A 23899-nucleotide genomic window follows, 5' to 3' on the forward strand; every position below is an offset into this window, starting at 1 on the left:
AGGAGAAAATGGAATATGAAAAGGAAAATGAAAAGAAGCTGTGAGGAAAGCATGTCATTTCTAAATGAATGCTCTGTGCAGAGGAATTGAATCTTTTCACAGCTGAAAATGGATCTTAAATCTGATGCCTTAGCTTGTTTCAGCTTCTGTAATGAAATAGAGTTTTCCTAATACCCTGTGACCTGAATTTCTCCCTGCTTTATGGGTGCTATTCCTTGACGTACAAACCTGTATTTTCTCAAGTCAGCATTTGATGATGGATGTCAAAATACAGGTCATGTATTATGCATATAGCATTACCGATTTAAGGTGTTTACTTGTCAAGTTGAAGAAATTCAAAAATGTCACATTCACTGAATCTGCACAGCTGTCACTTGTAGTTTTTCATGCCTTTAAATGAAAGTTCTGATAAAGCAGGTTAGTTTCCTGCACCTTTTTTTTTTTGTTTTCTCTTCTGGAGGAAAAAAATAGACAGCCTGTGTATGGAAATTAGTTTGTGACTTGGGAGCAGGAATGTGTCTTGAAGGTGTTTGATAGCACACAAAACCCCCAAATATTTCCTTTTCCTGGAAATATTCCACAATTCTTATATTTCTTAAAAGTAAATTTGTAGAAGTGTCTGGATTAAGTACGAGCAAGGAAATTAAATTATCAGATACTTCTCACATCTTTCAAGACAGTAGGATGAAAAATATTAAGGCATGAGTCTATTTTTCATTCAAGGAGAAAACACAATCCCTTTAACATGCTTCCTGCATTTCAGACTGAATGCACTATGTGTGCAGTGTGCAATTACAGAGCTTCTGACAGTCTGTGTCTAACAAAAATGCCACATTTACTTCAATCTTCTGACACCATCCCAGGAAGACAAATATTCTAAGGGTTAGAGAGGTGGCTACAAATGGCCTTAGATGGAGAGTGTGCGTGTCTCTGTGTATGTGCACGTTGCAGTGAAGGGGAGGCAAGAAGAACTTGCCCATTTAGCTGAGTTACATACACTAGCTTACTTCAATTTGCTTTTAACTGGCAGGGAAATACTGCTGTGCTCCTACCACCTGAAGGGCCTGATTCACTAGAAGGTGGTTCAGGAAATGTGCCCTGAGATGTGGGCAGAAATGCTTCAGGAAAAAAGGGAGAAGCAGAGCCTCCAGGGATACTCTGAGCAGTACAATCCCTGGAGTGCATGAGAACAATAATTAGGTTTTCTTTACTTTTATATAAGTGAGCATGAAAAGCCATCATGTTGCCATTTTGATTTGTAATTCAGCAGGAGACCCAACTGAGCCTGCCACCTTAACTGCACAGGGAATCTGCAGCTACCTGAGCTTTTTCTAATGTGACAAAGGCTGTATCTTGCATCTCCTAAAAGAATGCATTCCATAACACAATACAAGACACTGGATCCTGCTGCAGAAGGAAGTGTCACACTAATACCCACCTGTCCTCAGATAGCATTTCCTCCCCCTGGAGTCCCACTTTAGTTTTTCTGCTGTTGTGAGTGTCAGTGTTACCTGTAACTTACAAGGTGGTGACTGAAAGACCTGTGTCAGACTGGAGAGCCCGAGATTCCTCAGGCTCACCAGTCTGACATTGCTGCCATGAAGAGATAAACATTCAAAGGGCCAAAACAGCTCTCAGTCATAGTGCCAGATAGAAGGAAACATCTGCAAACTGAAACTGGCTGGGACCACAACTCCCTGTCCCCAAGCTGGTCTTTGTGAGTTCAGCACCACAGGTGGTGTTACATGGCTGACTGTTAACATTTCTGATTGCCTCTAAGAAATCTGCTTTATAAAGATTTTCTATCCACTGGTAATGTTATATAGAATTTCTCTACTGGCTTAGGTTTCCCTATGGCAATGTTTTTGTCTTACAAGCCCGTTGAAGATATATCCACTTCTTTTCTCCTGAGGAATTCTTCACAGAATTCCTTTTTGCTCTCTTTTTAAGCTATCCTGTCTGTACAATCACCATGTTGCATCTAGTTTTCTTGTGATAGTCAGAATGAAATTCATACCAGTACCTTCTGCAGAGCTAGGGAAGTCTCTTCCCAGTGATTCTAGCTTTATTACCTGTATATTCTCTGTGTGATACAGACAAAACATAGAGATAGATGAATGGAAGGAGAACATTAAATCCCATTAAATCAAGAAGCCCAGATCTCGTGGTCCTTGTAGTTTAGGGGCAGTTTAAGAGTGATGTAATGATCACTGGAAGAGAACTATAAGTCCTTAAGACAATATAAACCAGTATGATATGCTAACAACTACAATTTAGTTTAGAGATTTCCTGGTTTGTAAATTGGTCCCCAAATTGAAGGCAAGGTATCATATAATCTTCCTCTGAATTTAGTACCAGGTGAATGTATCCATGAATTTAATGGAGTGAAACAATTTCCACACTGCAAGAAGATAGTGAATTTAAGTCAGGAATTAATTTGGCTGTGAATAAGTTGAGAATAAATGTATGGAGAATTCAGCACTAGTGACAAAGGACCAAAGGTCTGTCACCTGGATGTCAGGTGTGAAGTCAAAGAAGGAATGTCTTTTTTCTTTTTTTTAAGTGTGGTTTAAAGTAAACTTGGCTCAATTTTATTCCTAGCAGACAAATACTTGTCTAAAAATGCTGCCTTGATATTGGTCTATTGGTCTATGAAACCATAAAGTCACTTTCTAGCTTTACCATCACTTCTGCAATGACATTAAATGAGCATTCACATGTTTTCTATATTTTCTATAGCTTTACTGGAAAAGGGGGATGGAATGCATTGGTCAGTCTCAGTGGTGAATTTCCAGTCCTGCTATTGCATAGGCTTTTGTATGACTACCCATTTTTCAGTACTTACAATCAAAATTCAAAAGGTTTTGCTTGGATATTTTTTGTTTGAAGGAAAAAAACCCAAAAAACCCAAAAGAATAAACAAACAAAACCAAAACAAAACAAAAACATAAACAAAAACCCCCAAAAAAACCAAAACAAAAACCACTCAATGTCAAGAGCTCCATTTTAAACAGTAGACAATCTGGCTGAAAACAGTCTTTTTTAAAGGTGAATGTTGCTGGTCTCCTGATTTTTTTTTCAGTGACTGCCTTCCAACATGTTTCTTCTTCCACCTTTGTTTCCTTCAAATTGTCACTCTTTCTAGTTCTTTTCAAGCAATCCTCTCACATACCATTTGAAAACCTGTATCTCTTTCCTTTCATCCTATCTTTTTGTCTTGTAGACTGGACCCTTCCATCCCAGTATTCCTACAATTGTAATCCTCATAGAAATGCATATTATAAATGGTACACATCAAAATTACAAAAACCCTACCATGAGTGGGTGGTAGTGCTGTTGGAAAACAGTTGGATAATTTTAAATCTTGATTTCTGCTCAAACCTAAAATTGGCTAATGGAAGCAGTTTGTTCCTTATGGTTGAATTACCTTTTACAAACAGTACTCTTTAAAATCTTAATTGCTGTTTAAGCAAAGGTGTTTGCTTTGGAATGTTTTTTTTTTGCTTGTTTGTTTGGGGTTTTTTTGTGTGTGTAGTTTGTCCTCTGTAAACTTCCTCTATTTTTCTCTCTTCTTTTCTTTTTTTTTTTTCTTTCTTCCTTTTAGGCTTTACACCTCCTGGGATGGATAGGACATCTCCAGACAATAGTCCAGTCCATGGCCTTTTACGTCAACCCTCCATTACAACAGGAGCCAACATCCCTATTATAACAGAGCTAGGTAAGAAAAGCTAAAATTTATCCTCCCATATACATTCCCATGTCCTTTTCCCACTTTCCTTGTTATGTAGATACAGAAAAATTACCCATACTGTTACATTTTCTCTTTTGATAAGTGTTTTAAATTACTCTCTCTAAAGAAAGTTTAGTAACAGTTGATTCACTTTATTTGAATAACTGAAATATATTTCCCTCCTTTGGGTTTTCTCCATTTTCTTAAATAAATAATCTATCAGACAAGATGTTTTTTGCATAGTGTAACAAACAAGCAGGGGTCTTTGGGCTAAGGTTAGAAAAGGAAAAAGGCCAGAGTAAGTATAAGCAGATATTTCCTGTGCATTTGATCAATTGTAAGAGGCCATTTGTTTATTTCTTCATGGTCCAAAACTGTTTAATCATGTGTAACCAAACTCTGTATAATAGTATGAGATATTTCACTCTTGAGAATATGATGATGGTAGGTAACTAGACTCTGATTTCCACTCTGGCTGTGGGTATTTATGTTGTCAAGCGGTGTGATGTGAAGTGCAGAAGCTGTTCTGTTTCTTTCATGGCAAATACAAACTTGATTTGTGGTCCTTTGTCCTTCTGTTTTCTTTTTCAGTTTTATTTTTTAGAGCCTTACCTGTCTTTTTCCCTTACTTTATTCTCTTTCTGTACTTTCTTTCCCCCCTAAATACTTTACTTACTAGCTAAGCCTGGCAAACTTCTGCCTTTGGTTTCAATCAGTCAGGAAAAAAACAGTGGAACCCACATTCTAATGATAACTGAACTGGGTAAGAAGTGCCTTTTTCCTTCACATCACTGTGTTATTTTCTGTTGTTGTTCTTACTGTCATCAGCTTTTCCTTTATTTATCTGGCTGTATCAGAGGGGCTACCCTCATGGCACTGCTTTGAATGTGTTTTATTTGTGGTTCTGGTTGAAATTGACTGTCTTGTTCTGGTCTTCTTAATGATTTTTTTTCACGCAGCATCAGTAAACCTTTGATCACACTCGTCTGACCTGCCGGCTGTTTTCATAGCACCTCCTCACCAATTCATTTTTTTTGGCCTAAGTCCCCACCTCCCTGGCCCTCACTCTCCTACACCAATTTTTCTCTCCTTTTCTCTTCTTTCTCTTTCTTTTTGTTACTTCAGCCTGTTGTCAATTTGGTGGACATGCCTTAGCAGCTTTTCACAGGAAGTCCAAGAAGAAGTAAAAGATACCAGAAAAAACCCCAAGCATCATACTTTCCCTCAAGCTATCTTTTTGTTTATTTTGTAGAGTAAGGCTTTTTCTCAGAAGCTCAGGTTTTGAAGCTGTAGAGGAGCAGCCAGGCTCCTGTGTGGTTCCCTCTCAACACAGAGTGCTCTCACCAGCCTTTGGAGCAGCGTTTGATGAGCTTTTCCCTATGGCACAGCACCACCCATTTGCACCCAGCTATCCTGGCCCACAAATCCCAGTGTGCTAACTTGCATCAGGAAGATAAAGATATTGAGGATAAACACACACCTGCAGAACTCAGGATAGATTTTTAGTAGCTCAGGAACTGACCCCACTCATGGCTAGCACAGTGTCAGGTGTTAGCCTGCCAGATGGAAGTGGAAAAAGAGTGCTACTGTCAATAGTGCCTACGCTCAACTAGCAAATTAAACTGAGGTACAGGCTGTTCAAAAAGTACATTTTGATACAGCAGGCTTTCAAATACTATATTGCTTAAGAATCTACCTAAATTGATAGGTATTGTACTAGAAAAAGAAGTATTGTGGATCCTGGTGTTTTCTTGGATGAAAGTCTTCTGATTCCTAGGGCAGAACATTTCTCCTATTACAGTACTAAGGTATTATGCTTTAACAATTACATCAGGGAGTGCAAAGGCAACATTTTTAAATTCTCTCCTCATCTCTTTTATACAGCTATCATGAGGCTTTATCTGCAGTAATTAATGATTTGTAAGTTAAACATAGCAAGCGCAGTAGTATAGAGAGTTTGGAAAAGAAGTGGATGTACAAGAAAACTATATGGGAAGGATTGAAACTGTATGAGAAGAAAGATCAGAATAGTAGGCAGAATCATTTCTGGCTTTAGAAGTCCAGAGCTGAAATCTGATCAAGTTAACAGCAGTTCTCATGTTATTTTCAAAGTTTGCTGGGTTGGCTCAGGAGATGTGTTCACAGGAGGAGTAGGGATATCATCAGCGGATGCAGTTTCAAATGCTCAAAAACTTTTTCATTTCCCTTTCTTGCATGGGAACTGAAATTAATTTGTCATTTAGTAAGTTGAAGGGTATTTCAATGGCATAGCTAAGCAGTCTGTGCTTTCATGCCTGAGGGAGACTAATATGGAAATGAAATATTTCATGAAATACGATCCACTTGATACACTGATCTCAAGGAAACAACTATTTTTAGTTGGAATGAGTTGGAGGCAGAGGGCTTAACTGTGACAATGAAATGCCAGAGAAAGTCAAAATGACAGATACTACTTTATTTGTGCTTTTCTCTAAAACAGCCTGATTTAGGTTCTTTTTCACACGGGCTAATGTAGAATTCGTGGCTGAGAAAGTGAAGTTATAGAGACAAATATTTGAACAAAAGGTAGTGCTGCAAGAGAATAACTGCTCATTCATTCAGATAGATGCATGTTAAAGGGACAGTTTATCCTCTTTTGAGCCCTAAGTGCATTAACACCGCTCCAGCAAGAATCACAGCAGCACATCTAACAGATGCCTGTGGGCTATATCAGCATTTTATTGACAGCCTCTATTTTACAACGGGGTTCTAACTTTGTATCTTGTGATAGCATTTCACATTAACTGTACATGCATACAGCCTCAGCCACTGTACCCTGCCAATATACCAAGATTGTCTCAATATACAAATTTATCATAAATCTCATTTTGAGCGCAGGCAACTGGTGCCACGAAGCCGCTTTACAGGAAAGGGATAGGAACCTGTCAAGAACAAGAGTGTCACCTCTTACAAGCAAGATAATGAGCAGCAGATTTTTAAATGCACATTTTCACATCCATCTTGATTTCATTTTCAGTGACGTCAAAGACACAAGTCTGTGTTTCCAGACATATGCCGTTTCTTTTTCTTTGGCTGTGTGATGTGTAAGGTCACATGCTGGTGACCCAGAAACACCTTTCGTTTCTACTCCTAATATTATTATTGTTATTTTCAGTAAATGATTCAAATGTTCAGTTCTTGGACCAAGATGATGATGATGATCCCGACACAGAACTGTATCTCACGCAGCCTTTTGCTTGTGGAACCGCATTTGCTGTCAGCGTGCTGGACTCTCTCATGAGCGCAGTAAGCAAACAAATCTTTTTCATTCCCTTCCATCAGACTTGCTGTGAAAGAGAGTGAAGGTGGAGAATCTTTTCCAGAGGTAGGCACGAGATGTTTTTTTCTTAGGTGTCAAGAGAATTTCAGAACCTAAGCTAGGTTATTTTCTTAGTTGGACGTGGAGACTATAACTGAGATATCTAGGACTTCCATGAGTCCACAATTTTATAAGGAAACAGTCTCATATCAGGTTTTAAGGATCATGCTTTCAAAAAAAATTGTCCCTTCTGCCTAAAATCCAGACTCAAATTCAGTGTGTCAGTCCCTGTGCTCACCATTCTTGTCAGACAGCATCAACTGTGTTTTGAGCTTTTAATTTCCTGTAGCCGTGAGCAATGCTCCGAGTATGAGTGCTGGGGGACACTGATAGAACTCCACAAAAGCCATTGTACACATCTCATGAACTCTGTTTGTGAGAAGAGAGGTTATCCTCTCTTTTTCATATGAATTTTCTTATTAATCAAAACTTCACTGCATGCCAGAAACTACAGATGGTGGCCTTTGGTTATATCTACATTGGGGCTTTTGTTTGCAGCTTGAAGCAGTTCTGAAGCAAACCCCTCAGTCATGCTCTTTTCATCCTCCTCATACTGGCCAAGTTTCCAGACCAGTCTTGCTCTGTGTGAGCTACACTTCATTCAGAGGGACCTTAAACTCTGCTAGATATAGCAAGGATGTAGTCTTTTTAAAATCTGAGCATGGGCTTTCTGAGCTCACTGTGGAATAAAGATCCATAGTGCTGAGAAAGGTCTGTTGTAGACCCCAAGTAATACTGTATATGAGCAGATGGGTTTCTCTAAAGGAGCCAAGTCTGACCTTCACCTGAATTCAGAATGAAACTTTTTTTGCCTTTAAGAAAAATTTATAGTGATCTTTATGATTTATTATTTTATTTGTATTTCATATTTATGTATCTGTATTTTGTAGTTTTCCCTGCTATATTTTCCATATGTTCCATCCGCAGATAAATGAGTCTACACAGATAAAATGTTGTTATATATATTATTATATAATTTATATATTCACATTATAAATGGGCATAATTTAACATGAAGATTCCAAATGTTACTTAGAGCTGTTTATCTACTCCCATTATTATCATAGCCAATGTCTGTGAATGTATTGTTCAGTAGGGCACTTCAGAATCAAGAAAAAGTAGGGTTAATCCTTCTGGTTGCCACAGAAAGAGAGTGAGATACTGTGGACATCATTGCTTCCTTGTGCAAAGGTGTCTCAAGTAAATAATAGTGATGCAATAAAAAATAGGTATAGCATGCCTGCTCAGAAATTTTAATGTTTTTATTTATTGCTAGCTTTTATTAGTTATAAAACTAAACGCTTAGTTTTGGGCAACATGCCCCTCTGTTTTTGCAGTTCCATTCCATAAAAGTTCTTTTTCTAAACATTTTCACATCTAAGTGGTCATATTATGTGTCAGGGACAGTGCAGCCTGAAGCCAGAGAAATGTGAAAACAAGAGTAGAAAATTCTCTACTTAAAAAAAATACTAATCAAGAAGAAAGGCAAGGATTCAGTCAGTTAGAATTGTTCACTATCCTGTCTTTTCTTTCACCAGTTTTCTGATCAGTGGCAGTGTTATTTTCTCTTTATTCCTCAAAGGCCCAGCAAGGAGTTGGAAAAGTACAATTCTTCCTGACCACTCAGAAAGTGTAAAATGTGTGAGATGTTTTCCCTTCACTATCCATATTCCCATGGGGGAGGTGTGTTATCCTTTTACTACTTTGCCAAGGAAAAGAGTGTTTCTCACAGAAACTAATCTGTTTTCACTATATTATTTCTTACCTTTCTTTTTTTTCCTAAAGTACACTTACTTTAGCAAACAGTTTCTATTTAATGTGTCTAACTTCCTACTTTTCCAATATGGGAAAATGAACCCGAAATCCTAGCTAAATTGTGAGATCTGTAGGCATGCTTCCATCCTATTAATTTCACAGGAATTCTGTAAGAAGTATATAATGTGCACTCTGCTGCCTTTTGCCAGCTCACTTGGAGACAAGTATATAGTTCATTATTCTATCTATTTAGTGATTCAGTGGGTTTTACTGCTTATTTTTGATAGAAAAATTCCAGTTTATGATCTCTGTTGATATCTGTAATGAAAATTCCTTATATAGTGTACAATGCAAATTTTCATTAACTGCTTCTTTAAGAATGAATCTCTTCCTACAGTACTGGGGTTTTGTAGTAAAGCAAGTGTAAGAAAGATTAGAAAGTTGAATAATAGCCATGAATGCAGTATTATTTCTGAGCTGTGGGTCATCTGAAACTTGCATATAGATGTAGGTATAGGGAAAAAAAGCTACAAAATATATTCAAATTAATTTGCTTAAGTTATTGGACAATAATAATAACAATAATAATTCTACAGTATTCATCAGTATTAAATTAAAGTTTTATTTTTTATAGTTTTATAATATTGGAGTAGTGCATCAAACCCAACTCATGAATCGCAGATTAGAAAATGTGGTAACCTTGTAATTCAAGTCTGAGTGCTGGAGATCTTTGCATTCTCCTGGTTTAGCATTATTTCTGATAAGATGACAGTACTGGACATCTGGACGTTTTAAGTTTGAAATTTTTTGTTATTTTCTTATTTCAAAGGTGAAACGCTTAATGTAGTTTAGTTTTCAAAGTGCCATGCATGGTCATCTACACACAGTTTGGCTTTGCAGCAAAGGCAATATTTCCCACAAGGCCAGGATTCACAGTGCAGTAGCTCAAACACCATTGCCCAGAGGACAATAACCAGCTCAAAACCTGCACTGTGTTGTTGATGAGTTGGTAGCAGTGATCTCACCAGGTTCGGTTCAAGGGCTTTACTGTGCTCTGTGGGAAGGCTCTGGGCTTGGCTCATGTTTTAACTCTGGCAGTGGCTATTGTTAAAGTGCTCCAGCTAATTATTACTAGGTCTTTGAAGAGACATCTACTGCCATCAGGTACTTAAATCATATATTAATATTTATTTTGTCATAGCATATGCAAACCCAGGGAAATAATACACATTCTATGTCAGTCTCAAGGCAACACCACTTCTGGAAAGTGGAGCATGCCTTTCACCAAGTGAAATGTAACTAAAAAGTATGGGATTGGAAGCATCTTTTAGATTATGTAACTGTTTTTTAAAAATGTTATCTTCAGCTATAGAAAAGTTATATGGCATAGGATAGTCAAAGGAGCAAATATTTGAGCAGCAGGGGCTTCTTTCTGGGTCTTGTTGAGATAGTTATTCCATAAAATCCTGTACATGCAAGGAAACCAGTTTTCAACACACAGAACCTTCAAAGGTTTGAGCAGTTGGCCTGAGAGCCAAAGCTTCCCTGCTCCTCCTTTTGGCACTGAAGACAAAAGAACTGCAGCAGTTCTGGCAGGCTGGTGTCCCTCCCACACCTGCACTGCAACAGACCCAGGTGCTGCTGGAGACAGGGATCTCCAGCACCAGGTGATACCACTCAACATTCACCACCCTGGAATTCATTTGCTTGTGCCAGAACTTCAGGTCTTGATTGCTTTCTGTATTACCAAATCCTACTTTTTCTTCATATAAACAGAAGTACACAGAATGGAAGAAAATCATTAAAACAGTTAAAAATAACTTTTCATTATGTCCTGTACTCAAGAATTCACCCTCATGGATCCTCACAGTCTTATTTATACAGAAAATAAACTGTTCTAATCTTTGATGTGAACACAAGACTATTTTTCATGCAATTCTGTTCAGAGAATTAGTAAGCAGCATCTTGTAACTTAAAGTGTTCCAATCTTCTTTAAAGCTTAGACAATAGTTTAAGAATTAATAGATTTTCAAATGGTGAAATGCTCTTCGTTATTGTCTGGTGTTTATTCTGTCTTAAAGACCCTTTTGTTATTGGTATGAATTACTGATGTTAGCTCAGTCATTCCTCAGGTTTGGATATATATTATTCCTTCAACTCAATGAGAAAAGCAACTTAAAATACTTGTTTGAAAGTGAGGTTAAAAACCACATGTGGTGGAGGAGGAGGAGGAGTCTTCTTAAAAGAAATTAATTTAAAAACCCACTAGCAAACACAAAAAAGGCAGATATAGCTTGAAAAATGACAATTTTAGTGTAATTATAAATGAAAGGCAAAGTGCTATTAAAGTTAAAGCAATATTATTAAAAGATGTGCTAATTTTCAGTTAAATTTTCTGTAGAAGACCAATTAGTTTAAAAGACATGACAGCATTAACTGCAAAACATAAGCACTCTGGTAATTATACTTTAAAAATGATTGAACAAATGGGAAAGCATCCTTGAAACATTTGAAAGAGCTGCACTACAATTCTGAAGCAATGGCTAGGTGGCACTGCTAGCTCAGATATCTGTGTCACAATTTCCTTGCTATTTACCCAGTTTTTGTCTGTTATGCATTTCTTTTTTCCTGTGTTTAGAATACACCTATTTCATACTCTCATTCCAGATGCTGATTAAAGTGGTATCACACACATGTCCAGTGTGGGGTTTGGTTAACAACAATAGCAAACAAGTATTTCTTCAGATTTGATGTACACTCAACAAAAGGGATTCTTTCCCATCACTGGAAAGTGCTTTGTTACTTTAAGTACAACAGCACCTTTCCAAAGGCATTCTGTAGATCAGTTTCTTATAAGTACTGGCATATTCAGGCCATGTACCCTCCCACAGAGCAAGTAGAAGATCACTCTCAAATTAATTTCAGCGTATTATTATTCCAAAGGAAATGGATATCAGCTAGTTCAGCTTTTCAGTGTTTCCCTAGTTCCAAACTGGCAATGCGGAGTCTGATTTTTGTGACAATCAAAAGCATGGGCAGCAGCTTTTTATTGAGGAGTGCTAAATACTTTAGTACAGAAGGAAGTAACCCTGTTTAGGGAAGGTGAGAAGTTGCAGCTTCCTATTCACCCATCTTTTCTTGCTTATGGTTGGACATTTTCTGATCAGATGCAATGCTGCAGCAGTTTGTCCTGAACCTTGGAATATTTTCTCCCAATGATTGCAAAAAAAAAAAAACCAAAAAAAAAAAAAGCAAACCCAAGAAATATCTTTTAGCTGCACTCATCCATCTGATTGAATGGTCCATCCGCATCAGTCATGGTGTGAAACCCAAATTAAGCCACTGTTCCACAATAAATGCTGCTTCCTTTGCTAATAAGGGTCTTAGCTTTGCCTTAGAGGTATAGCAGAGTGGAAAGAGTTGCCAAAGAGGGTGACTCTGATTTCATCTCAGGTACATCAAGAAAGAAGTAATTGCAAAATAAACAATCATGGCTGAATGTCTTCTCTCTCTCACGGTGGCAATTCCTATTAAACATCATGTAATCGCTCCAGACTTACATTCCTGCAAGGGGTCACATTGATTTTTCTATAAGTTAAGAGAGGTTTGAGTATTACACTTGAATTGTTACCCAGTGCATCCACATGTGTAAGAGCTGATTTGAGATCAGCTCTTGTTTTAGACTGGCTGAATCTTCATGAACCTCTGCTTATGTCAGACTACTCCTTACAATATGCTTTGTAGCTAAAATATGTAGTGCCTTAACCAGGTTAACTTAAATAATTGGAGTTGATGAGATGCAAGTATTTGCTTTAGGGCATGTATAACAGTAAGAATACGTTCCCCATTTTAATTTAGTCAACAGGTGAATGGCATATATGCCTATGAAAATAAGCAGAGAAGCTTGAAGTTAGGAAACTTCAATGTAAATTGAAAAACATTGCTGCGTAGAACTCATTTTCTTCTGTTTTATCTGTCATCTCCAGCAAACAATGAAACTGAAGTTTCATTATACAAAGAAAGAATATCAAAGCAACATGGATAGGAAGCCAGTTTTGCTTTTTGATCTCAGGATAAAATATTTCAACCTCTACCTCAGTTTACCCATGTATTAAATGCAGTTACATTATATGGCTAGAGCAATGAATTTCATTGAAAAGTATTATTTTAAAAGTCTTATCTTTAGACAACAAGCACTGTTGGAGAATTCACTATTCATTTTTACTTGGTTGGATTACAGGCATTTGTTATAAGTCCTAAATTCAACAAAATCCAGAAATCCAGTAATGTCAATCCTGTGTACTCTACAGTGAGCTCATTTTTTCCTTTTATGTTCCTTGCACTTTCAAAGCTTCTGAAAACTCAGACATTGGTGACATTGTAAGTGACAATCTTTCCTTTTTTTTGTTCAACATTTTTTTTGCCCGGTACAATACATTGCAGAGGTTTAACTGAGTATGTCTGAACTATACCAGTATACTTTTAAGTGAACTTGAAAGTCATTCATCTGGATTTAAATTAATATTTTAAATACCCATTGTTTGCCTGACAGACCAGCAATGCTACAGATGCTGGCAAAATGTCAGTGTGGAGTAAATCTTCCCTAATAAACCACACTTACCCTATACCCTAGAGTTTTTTAAAAGGACCACCAGGATCCCCAACTCATCATACATTTATCTGGAATGAACTCAAGATGTTTAATTGATACATGCTTATGTCTGAACACTGTCAAGTCTCGTAATAAGATGTTTAGTACAATACATCGGTTAGACTGCTAGAGTCCAGCCACAGTAATAAGTAATGACATTTGCAGCACAAAGGCAGCTCCCCAACGAATTGGTGACAAGAGTAAAAAGGCAATCTAGCCTGTGTAAGCTTTAAATGTGGTCTGAATTTTACAATTACATGTCCTAAAGCCCATTATGAGACATGAGGGCGATGAGAAGGAAAGCAGTCATTGCATCACTACTAACACCAATTATAGGAAACAGAAATCATTCAAATTTTTGTACTTTAATAAAAATCAGCCTGAATTGGTGTTTAAAAGGAAGGATCTAGTATAGGAGCCTAATGGGAAAGAAGAAAATAGAGTAATTGGAGGCTGCTGTCTTTTCACTTTCTATATAAAATTATTTGAAGAGACAGCCAAGAACTTTAAACAGCAGAAACCCGGAAAAGTTGTAATTTGGATGTCTTCAGTTGTGACTTTAATGGTGTTTGCTTAAAGAGCTTTCTTTTATCTCTGCAGACATACTTCAATGACAATATCCTCACACTGATACGGACATTGGTAACAGGAGGAGCCACACCAGAGCTGGAAGCACTGATTGCTGAGGAAAATGCATTGAGAGGAGGTTACAGCACGCCCCAGACACTTGCAAACAGGGACAGGTGTCGAGTTGCTCAGTTGGCTTTGTATGATGGGCCATTTGCAGACCTAGGGGTAAGATCATGAGGGAAATGCAGAGCCAAGGCTGGTCTGTGCTCTATTAGCTGTCTCTCAGGCTTGAGTGAAAAATCTATCTCAATAAGCATATAATTTCTATTATTGAATTTAATAGAGCTTTTGGATTGTTTAAAAATTTATAGCACAGAGTGCCAGGTTTGCTCTTTACCTTTTTAAGAAGCTGTATGATTGCCCAGGATCCCTGCCTGCATATTTCATACAGAAAATCCTGTGGCTCTTCTTCATTGTCAGCTAAAGAGATGGATGAGCTGATATGGATGATATAACCATTATAGCAATAATGAATTCCAAATTTATTCAATATGTATAGATATACCTTTTTTGGGGTGTTGATAAGCTTATTCAGTGTTTTCACAGAGCTTCCAGTTCTTGAAATCTGCTTATTAGCTTGAAAACAAAGGTTTGTAAGGTTTGGTTTCTGCTGGTTTTGGATGAACTAAAATTCTTATGAAATCCTCATCTTCTGATAATTTGACTGCACTGTTCTAAGGGTGAAGTAAAAAACAAGAAAAAAAATTTAAAATCCCAAACCAAATAAATAAATGATCTTATAAAAATAGTGCATTATATAAAACTAAAATATCTACAAATGTTTTCTGGACCCCATTATGAAATCTTGAGGTAATCCCAAAGCACCCACTCTGCTTTGATGATGATGTAGGATTTGATGTTTCTTAAATTAACCCTGTGTTGACCAGCCCTGTCCAAAAAGAACAGAGTGACCTTCACAGAAATGACAGGGAATCCCAGTTTAAGGATGAGGGCAAGAGGGCACAGATAGAAGCCTACAGCCTTTCAGGTGTTGTAGCCGTCTAGCTGCAGCTGAGACTAGCAGCACATCAAAACTCTTTGGCAAAACTCATCTAACATTTCCACAAATAAAATAAGCAACACCAATCTTTTGAAGGCTGTTTCACCAGAGCCTCAATTGCACTACATCTGTGAAGGCAGAATGCATCGACACTCATGACTATTAAAGAATCACTATTTGGATATACAGATGAGCAAATCTAAACTTATTTTTTGCTAATCATACATTTAGTCATTATTTTACAGCAGCAGATAATTTATTATCCTTTTAAACCCATTGAACTCTAATTTTTGTTGTGCTCCTCAATTTTTTTTTCTGGATGACAGTATGACTGTTGCCAAGAAAGAGTAAAAGATACTAACAATTTTAATACCACAGTTAATGTAATTTGTAGAATATGCATTGTCTGGTACAAAAATTTAGATTTCCAGCTTAAAGCAAATCACTCACTCTTTCTAATTTGCCATTATTTTATGGACTAAGGCTCTCCAAAATAACAATCATCACTTTACATATTTACTAATTTGAAATAAAACTTTTAGATTATTCATTTCTTTTGGTAAAAGGCTCTCATTTGAGACAAAGAACAGACTGTCTATACATTGTCCCTTTTTTATAAGTTCATACTGCACGACCTGTTCCCTGACATTGTGTTAACAGAGCAAAGAAAGGAAAAAAATGTGCTGTTCTCTTTTTTTTTTTTTTTTTTAACCTCCTCTCTTTCCTCTAGGACGGAGGTTGTTATGGAGATCTGTTTTGTAAAGCACTGAAAACATACAATATGCTTTGCTTTGGAATTTATCGATTAAGGGATGCACATCTAAGTACTCCCAGCCAATGCACTAAACGGTGAGTCTGGTCTTTTAGAACATCTCTGCTTCACTGCTCTTCAGTCTTCTCAGCAAGGAAAAGCCCAGTGCCTGTAATAAATATAAAAAAGAGCTTGCTCCGTTTTTGCATAACTTTTCCACAACCCTCTTTAAAGATTTCACCATGATTCTGTCTGACTTTAAATCATAAGCTGGATATCACAGTGTAAGGTGTCAGCTGATATTACTCAAAAATTTTTAATTAAATTTTCAGAGTGCATCTTTAGCTTGTTTGCTCTATGGTGATCCACTGTTTGCCTGCAAGGAAAGGACCTCAGTTCCCTTATATGAATCAACTCCAAGTTGTGGGATAATAATTTAAATTACAGTAGCTAGTCTTTTTTCTGAATGCTCAAATAATACTCCTGTGGGCTTCCCATCAGTACCATCTGTGTCTAAGCATAATTTCTTCCAGTAAATGGAAACCCTTCTCTTGGTAGACTACATTTTTACTTCAGTAGCGCCAAGCCTGACCTTAGTGCTTTAAATAGAGCAGACACATTTCCATCTTTGCAAACTGAAGGCCATTTAGCAGCTTGCTTGAAATGTGTCTTAATTAACTGCTTCCTAGAAATACACACACAGACCCATACCAGAAGTATCACAAATCTACCATCTGTTACTGTTTCATGCTCTACAGAAAGCATCATTATTGGGTGAACATGGCAATAAACAGCACTGCAGCCCACCAAGGCGGCTTCTTCTGTAAGAATTTGAATAAATTGGGTAGAAAAATTGAGTTGCAGTTTAGATTTACACTGTAGTTACTGTACTTGGGATTATTTGTTGGCGTAATAAGGGACTTCTGTCCCTGAAGCAGCTAAGCAGATTTCTTATGAGCATTGAATTAATTTGAAAAGAAGTCATGAGCTTTATGTTCAATTTTTACTCATTTCTTGCTTGGACAGAAAATGCCGATTGCCTCGCTCAAGTCTGTTTTTCACATGCATGAAAAAATTTAGCAGCTGCTCTATAAGTTCTTCATACCCTGAAAGGCCATTAGGTGAAGGTGGGGATTCTTGAAATTGAGCAAGTTCTTATTTCAGGCCTGGGATTTATACTAAGCAATAAATTGGATTCTTGGATGTGCAGATTTCTCTTTATAAATGCTCTTTGAGGCCATGAATGTACATGTGGAGTGAATGAACAAAATTAACCTTGCTATAAAGTTATTGATGTATTTTCCTTAACTTGTTTTAACTACAGTCACAATCCAAACCAATAATTAGATCCCTTGTTCTATTGACTGTATTTAAATATTTAATAACTATGTAAATATGTATTTAAATGTGATATGTATTTAAATAAGCTGCATGTGAAATCCTCCTCTCTCTGCCTTTCAGCCATTCTTTTAAATACTGTTTGTGGTGGGTATGGTACTGTTTTTTGTCAGTATATAAATATATTTGCTAGAGTCATTGCATTATGGTGCAGCCAGAGAAAGGAGCATGATTTCTATGGTGGTTTCTCTGAAAAATCATTATGTGATTCACTTGAAGAACATCATTCTCAGGAATTTTGTCTGTCTGAAAGAAAACATAAAAAAGTGACAGCTGACTTAAAAAGGTCCTAATCTATAGTGGGAATTATGTGAGCTAAAACTAGGTACAAACAGAAATGCAAAAATTTGGCTAAGTGTTCCTGAGCTAACAACTCTAGAAGAAATTTTTTAGTGTAAATCTAAACCTATTTTCTTTTTCTTTCTTTTTTTCTGTCTTCCTTTCTTCCCAGTTATGTTATCACAAACCCACCATATGAATTTGAGCTTGTGCCGACGGACTTGATCTTCTGTTTGATGCAATTTGACCACAACGCTGGCCAGTCCCGAGCCAGCCTTTCTCATTCCTCCCATTCCTCCTACTCTTCCAGCAAGAAGAGCTCCTCAGTTCACTCCATCCCATCGACAGCCAACCGACCGAACCGCACCAAGAGCAGAGATTCCCGGGACAAACAGAAGTATGTGCAGGAAGATAGACTTTGATATGTGTATCTGCTCCCACTGTGTGTGAAACTTGCATTCACCACCCATTCTCCCCGGTTAATGTTTCCAGCAGTAATGTTCCCTGTTTTCCCATGGAGTTCTCCCTTTTTTGTACACATATTTTGCATATGTATGACAGTGTGCATGTGATTGTCATTTTTATTTCACCACCATAAAACCCTTAAGCACAACAGCAACAAAGCAGACGGACCAAAAGTTATTTATGATGCTAGGGGAGAATAAAAAAAGAATTCCAAACCCATAGGCACACTGAAAACATAAATAACTCACTGCAGTTACTCTACATATCCGAAAATAGAGTATATTTAACATGAACACTTGCTCTTGATGTCAGAGTTACACAAAGAAAGTCATTTAGTGCAGAAGTGTTGATGTATGTTGCAGTAGGTTTTTTTTAATACTCATATTTACAGGAGCTCATACATTTATTTGAAGCTTATAAAACTCTCCTATTGAAAAAAAACAAAAACCATGCAAAAAAAAAAAAAAAAATCCCTGCTGATTTTTCACTCTCAAGGCTTATATTATATAGGGCTTACACTCCTTGTATAGATTATTGCTAGACATCTGCTTTATACCAAAGCAATATCAGGGACTTTTCTGCTTGTTTAAGAACTTTCTCTAAAATATTAGTCTTTTGGAGATGGTGTATTTTCCCTTTAACACTGAAATTGTCGGGGCATGAAGTTTTACAACTCCAATGGTTTAATTTAAGTTTAGAAAGAGTCTAATTGCATATTAAATTATTATTCTGTCTATTTATATTGCCACATGAATAGCTATATTTTCTTTCACTTTTGACATTTGGGATAAAAAGCCATATGTATCATAAATATTGGATGTAAGTCATTAAAAACTGCCTTCTTGGGACTTTTACGTCTTTAAAAGGTGAATTAGTCACCTTATGTACAGAATAAATAATGTTCAGAAAAGAGCAAGCATTTTTCTATGCTTACATATCAGATCTCCAGGGACTTTGTTCCTTTCCCCAGATGGTAGTTTAACTTTTCCAAGTTAGTGTTCATATAAATCTTCCAACAAGAGTCCTAATATGTGAAGAACCTCCAGAAATCTTGCTGCATGTTGTACCTGGTTTTTTCAACAGGTGCATGCCAGTGTGCAGGAATACAGGGAAGACAACTGAGTGCCTTTAGATCTCTCCCATTTGGGGAGAAAAGGTGCTGTGCCCCAGACTGTTAATGAGGAGAACAAGAGGGTTGGGTTGGAAATATTCACAGTGCTGAGGCATTGCGTTCCGTGCACTTGCCAGAATTTAGTTCTTGCAGATTGTCACCAATGACACATGTGGCCAAACAAAGTTGTGGCAGGGAACTAAATAAAGTAGTGGAAAGGAACCTGCCCTAGACAGCCATAGGAATGATAGTTCAGGCTTGCTTTTACTTTTTTTTTCTTGGTTTAAACTTCAGAAGCCAATGTATATTTTGAAATATACAGCTAGCTCTAGGTTATGGAGGGTTTCCGAGGGTAGGGAAGGCAGAAACACATACCCTCTTCCCTGGCTATCCAGCAAGAAAGCATGCAGACAGAAAAATACTTAGATTTGAATGATTAGCATTGTAACTGCCAACCCAATCAAGGTGCTTTTATGGTTAGTTTTGTCTTCTACCTTCCCCTTCCCCAAGCATGATAATTTTGAAGATTTGCTTGCTGTGTGAATTGACAATAAAGCCAAGCACTTTTACTGACAAAACCTGGAACCGTGTAAGTGGGCTACAGAGAATACCACTGTGCAGTGCTGAGCATAATGATTGGAATACAGTCTATATGTGTGAGTGTGCATTCAAACGCAGCTGTAAGTCCAATCAGTGAAATACATTGCAAATTATGGTTGCTCCCCTACAAATGAGACTATTACAGTTGCTCTTCATCATAAAGAAAAATTCACGTGTTCCTTTTTGCAAAGAAAGTTATCGTGTTTTGCCCTCAGAATATTTATTGCTACAAGGATGTGCCAGTTAAAGTGCTCAACCAGAAATATGACAGTTTAAAAGCATTGTAAAACTTACATAGCTTACTTCTTTTTCTAAAGTGCAACAAGGATGAATAGAATGGGCCAAGGTATGAAAATTAATGGTTCTGCATGACCTAGCAACTGCTGTGGGTTTCCCTCTATAACTTTGTCCTTGTGAAAACTTGTGAAATTAAAAAAAATAGTTACAAACCTTATTCAGTTATTGGTTTGTTTGTTTGGTTGATTGTTTTGTTGGTTTTCTTTTGCCTTTTTTTTCCCACCAAACCAGAAGTAAAACTGGCTGCTGCTGCTGCTGCTGCTGTTTCTCAACCCTGTTTTGTTTTTTTCTCCTCTCATCTGCTTGCCTTTCTAATTGCACGTGTCCTTTTGTAAACACCCAGGTTCCTGCTCAATGAAGATGCCTATCGTAGTGCAGACATTACTTTAATTTCCCATTCCTCATTCCAATTTCTTTCCTCCCTTCCCCTCCCTACTCTCCTATTCCCCATGTATGTACATGAGCATCTTTTTATGTTGGCAGAATTGATGGAAGATAGTTGAGAGCAGTTACACATTTTGGAAGAATGTTAATGGCTTTGACACCAAAATGCTTTTCCATTAATGTTTTATCTGTTTTCCATTTAGCAGAGAAAGAAGGGTGTTAATATGAAGCCACTTGTCACATGCTACATAATGATCTTTATCCAAAAAAATAGTATTTGTATAACAGTGCAGCTCAAATAGAAAAGACATAAACAGTGTACATTAGCGAAGTAACTTGCCTACTTTGTGAGCAGCAGAAGAGGAATATCTAATATAAATCTAAATCAAATCTAAATTCTTCAAATTACATTGGAGTCTACTCCACCTCTGTCCTCTATCCCGAAGTTAGAATTCTAAAACTTTTGACTTTTAGTACTGTTGTGTATAATTGCCACTGCTGACTATAGTCAGATTGATCAAATACTTTATTATAGTGATGAAGGTTTTCTGATATGGATATACTAATGGAGGCTGATCATTATAAGTAGAGAAATACTTAAATCAACTTTATGTTGGTGTTTATATTGAAAAGTAAGAGGAAATCTCCTGTTCTATCCCAAGTCAGAGAACCATAGTAAAATGGTTAGTTTTTGAAAGTGAAGAATTATCACCAATGTCAGGAAGTGACATTTTAGGTTTTTAAATGAAGGTCCTGCCATTTATATCAGTCTCAGCATGGTTTCAGCATGCGAAGCCAAATTCTTAGTGAGCTTAAGCATTGACACAAAACCATGTCTAGCAAACCTCCAGGTTCTTGTCATGGGTTCCTATTGACCTAAACAGAGAGAATCAGGCATTTTCCAGTGAAATTCCCATTGTCAAAACTAAGAATTTTGGTAGTTTAAAAAATAAAAAATCAAGAACAAGTCCAGAACATTATCTTTGTCACAAAACTTTAGTTGCCCTGGAGGAAAGTAATGTTCTTCATAGAAAAAATAGTTTATTCTCTCTTTCCCTGCAAATTTCTTACTGCCTGCTAAATGTAAAATATTCATCTGCCAAACAAAGAATTTCTGAGCAGGTGGGTAGAGAAACTTTCAATACTTTTCTTTCTCATGCAGGAACAAATTACATGGAAGAATTTTCAGCTTAGTTATAAACAAAATGGTTACATGCAGGGAGGAGACACACAAACACATACATGCAAACTAATTTGAAACTGCAAGTGTCACAGAAGACAAAAAAATGCATGTTTTAAACAGTTGAAAGGTAACCTGGGATTATGGTGAGAATACAAATATAGCAAAACCTTTGTGTTATGTTTGGGTAGTATTTTCTTTGCCTCTGCTTAGAAGAGAGGGTGTTTCACAGTGACATTTGCTCTAAGTTGCTACTCAGTCCAAAATTAATGATAGAAATTTTAAAGCACCAGTACAATGAATCTCTTGGAGAGAATTGCTGCAATCCTATACAACTTAAAGAAACTGTATTTTGAGCTTTTTACTTTGGTTATTTATATCATTTTTTTTATGCTGCGGGGAAGAGTGTTACACAAAAACAATAATTTTTATTTATTTGTAATAAGAGCATTGAGCCTTTTGAACCCTCCTGGATGCACTGATGCTGATAGGCCATTACAAACATAGATGTTTGAGAGGAGAGTAAGTGTTTTCTGCCATCTAATACATTCAGTTACTAAGCTGTTCCAACATCTCTCAGGTGATGCTGTCAAAAAGAAGCCTGTCAAATAGCGTAGGAAGATCAGGGACTTTTTTAGCAGCTCCTAAAAATTAAGGTAAAAAACTATGCTTGTTGTCACTATAACGTAGAAACATTTCTGGTAAGGATCAATATGCATATTCCAAAAGGGAGAGAAACAGACTCAATATGACAGAGAGCTTAAAAATACTTGATGAGTATAGCAATATATAAAGACTTTAAAAAAGGGGGTTTCTGAACTGATGTAAAGGAAAAAGTAAATATTAAAGATAAAAATCTATGGTAGGACTCTGGAAGACATACCAAAATCAGGCTTTAAGCATAGCATAAAAGACTGAAAATTGTGTAGGGGCTTCAAGAAGAACATTTAGTGACTGGGAGCAGAATATCATAGTGGCCAAGAGTAAAGATCAGGAGTGTTGAGCTCACATTTCAAAGGTAAGTAGAGAGGGCAATGAATTTGCACAGGAGATTCATCGTTATGTGGTCAAAGATAATTTTGACAGCAGAGAGGAACAGGAAAGGTATAAAGCTGGAACTAAGCATTGCATGCTGGAAATGATAATGCTTGGGTCAAGGTTTCAGCACTGGCAAAAAGAAATCTAAGCAGCAAAAGACATTAGAATCTACTAGCTTCTGTATTTATTATTAATGTTCTGTATGTATTACTTGCCAGGTAAAGGCAAAAAGAGACTGGGTGGTGTCTTTTTAAAGAACAGCTCCCTATATAGGAGTTCTATTTTAAATTTAACACATAAATAAATAGCTTATTTGGAAAATTTTAGGGAAAGTAGGGTATTTTGAAGTGCTTTACACTGGCTGGTGAGAAGCACAACACAGTTCTGATTCTCAGCACTCACACAAGCCTCCCCTTACTTGCTACAACTTGAATTAACTTGCACCAAGTTCTGTTTGTAAGGAAAGTTTTTGCACCATGTGTTAAAAAAAACAAGGTAGCAATGAAAGTTCACGGTGCTTAACTTGCCTCAAAATCATTTTAAACACAAACCATTAGAAAACTGTTAGTTTGAAATTGTTTGTGTGATCTCACAAGGCTTTTAAAACATGATAACCATCACACTTTACACCTCTCTGAAAGGTTAGTTTAATCGTAGATCACATAAAATTGGTTTCCACAAATGCATAATGGTTCATGTGTCACACTTGAACTAAATGGTTTTTTAAATGGAGCTGAAATTATTTTGATGTGTACACATTCCCAGACTTCTTTTTCCTACAACCTTTCTTAAGCCGGCCCCCATCAGGAATCATTCCCTTAAAGTCTCATTAATAATTCAGATGTTCTGATTACTTTAAAAGATCTATGGAATTGAGGCTTTTTTTTTTTTTTAACTGCTTGACAAAAAGATAAATGAATGTAGAAAGAAACGGTAGGAGTCTGGCAAGCTGTAGATCATCTCTGAACAGATTGTAACTTTATCATTCTGTCAGGAAGAATAATTTAAAGCACTTAATCAGTTAGCTTCAGTGTGCAGGATGTAACATTATGAATTCCTATCGTCCAATCTGTTCAAATCAAAGGGAACTTAATTATAATAGGTGAGAGAGAGGGAGATGGGAGATTAAACATTGTTCAGACTCAGGCACCTTTAAGGGGGCAGGGAATTATTTAGTCTGGTCACAAATGAGTAGGATATTTTTAAACACAAGTGAAAAGCATTTTAGAAAATTACAAGAAAAACAACACAGTAGTTCCATTTCCCTTCAGT

General features: G+C 36.9%; 1 protein-coding gene across 26 annotated transcripts in view; it reads left to right on the forward strand.

The window, feature by feature from the left end:
• Positions 1-23899, forward strand: part of KCNMA1 (potassium calcium-activated channel subfamily M alpha 1) — a 415833-nt gene that overhangs the window by 383734 nt on the left and 8200 nt on the right. For 9 of the 26 annotated variants that reach the window (XM_071438814.1, XM_071438813.1, XM_071438807.1 and 6 more), the window contains 7 exons: positions 3605-3718; positions 4410-4493; positions 6885-7015; positions 14095-14289; positions 15855-15973; positions 17725-17949; positions 20046-20074. In XM_071438814.1, the coding sequence (XP_071294915.1) occupies positions 3605-3718; positions 4410-4493; positions 6885-7015; positions 14095-14289; positions 15855-15973; positions 17725-17949; positions 20046-20074 (897 nt within the window). The other 17 variants (XM_071438823.1, XM_071438828.1, XM_071438829.1 and 14 more) reach the window with 5 other exon arrangements.

This window comes from Agelaius tricolor, unplaced genomic scaffold, assembly GCF_023055355.1.
Source record: "Agelaius tricolor isolate 1412-34295 unplaced genomic scaffold, bAgeTri1.0.p SCAF_13, whole genome shotgun sequence".
Taxonomy (NCBI): Eukaryota; Metazoa; Chordata; class Aves; order Passeriformes; family Icteridae; genus Agelaius; species Agelaius tricolor.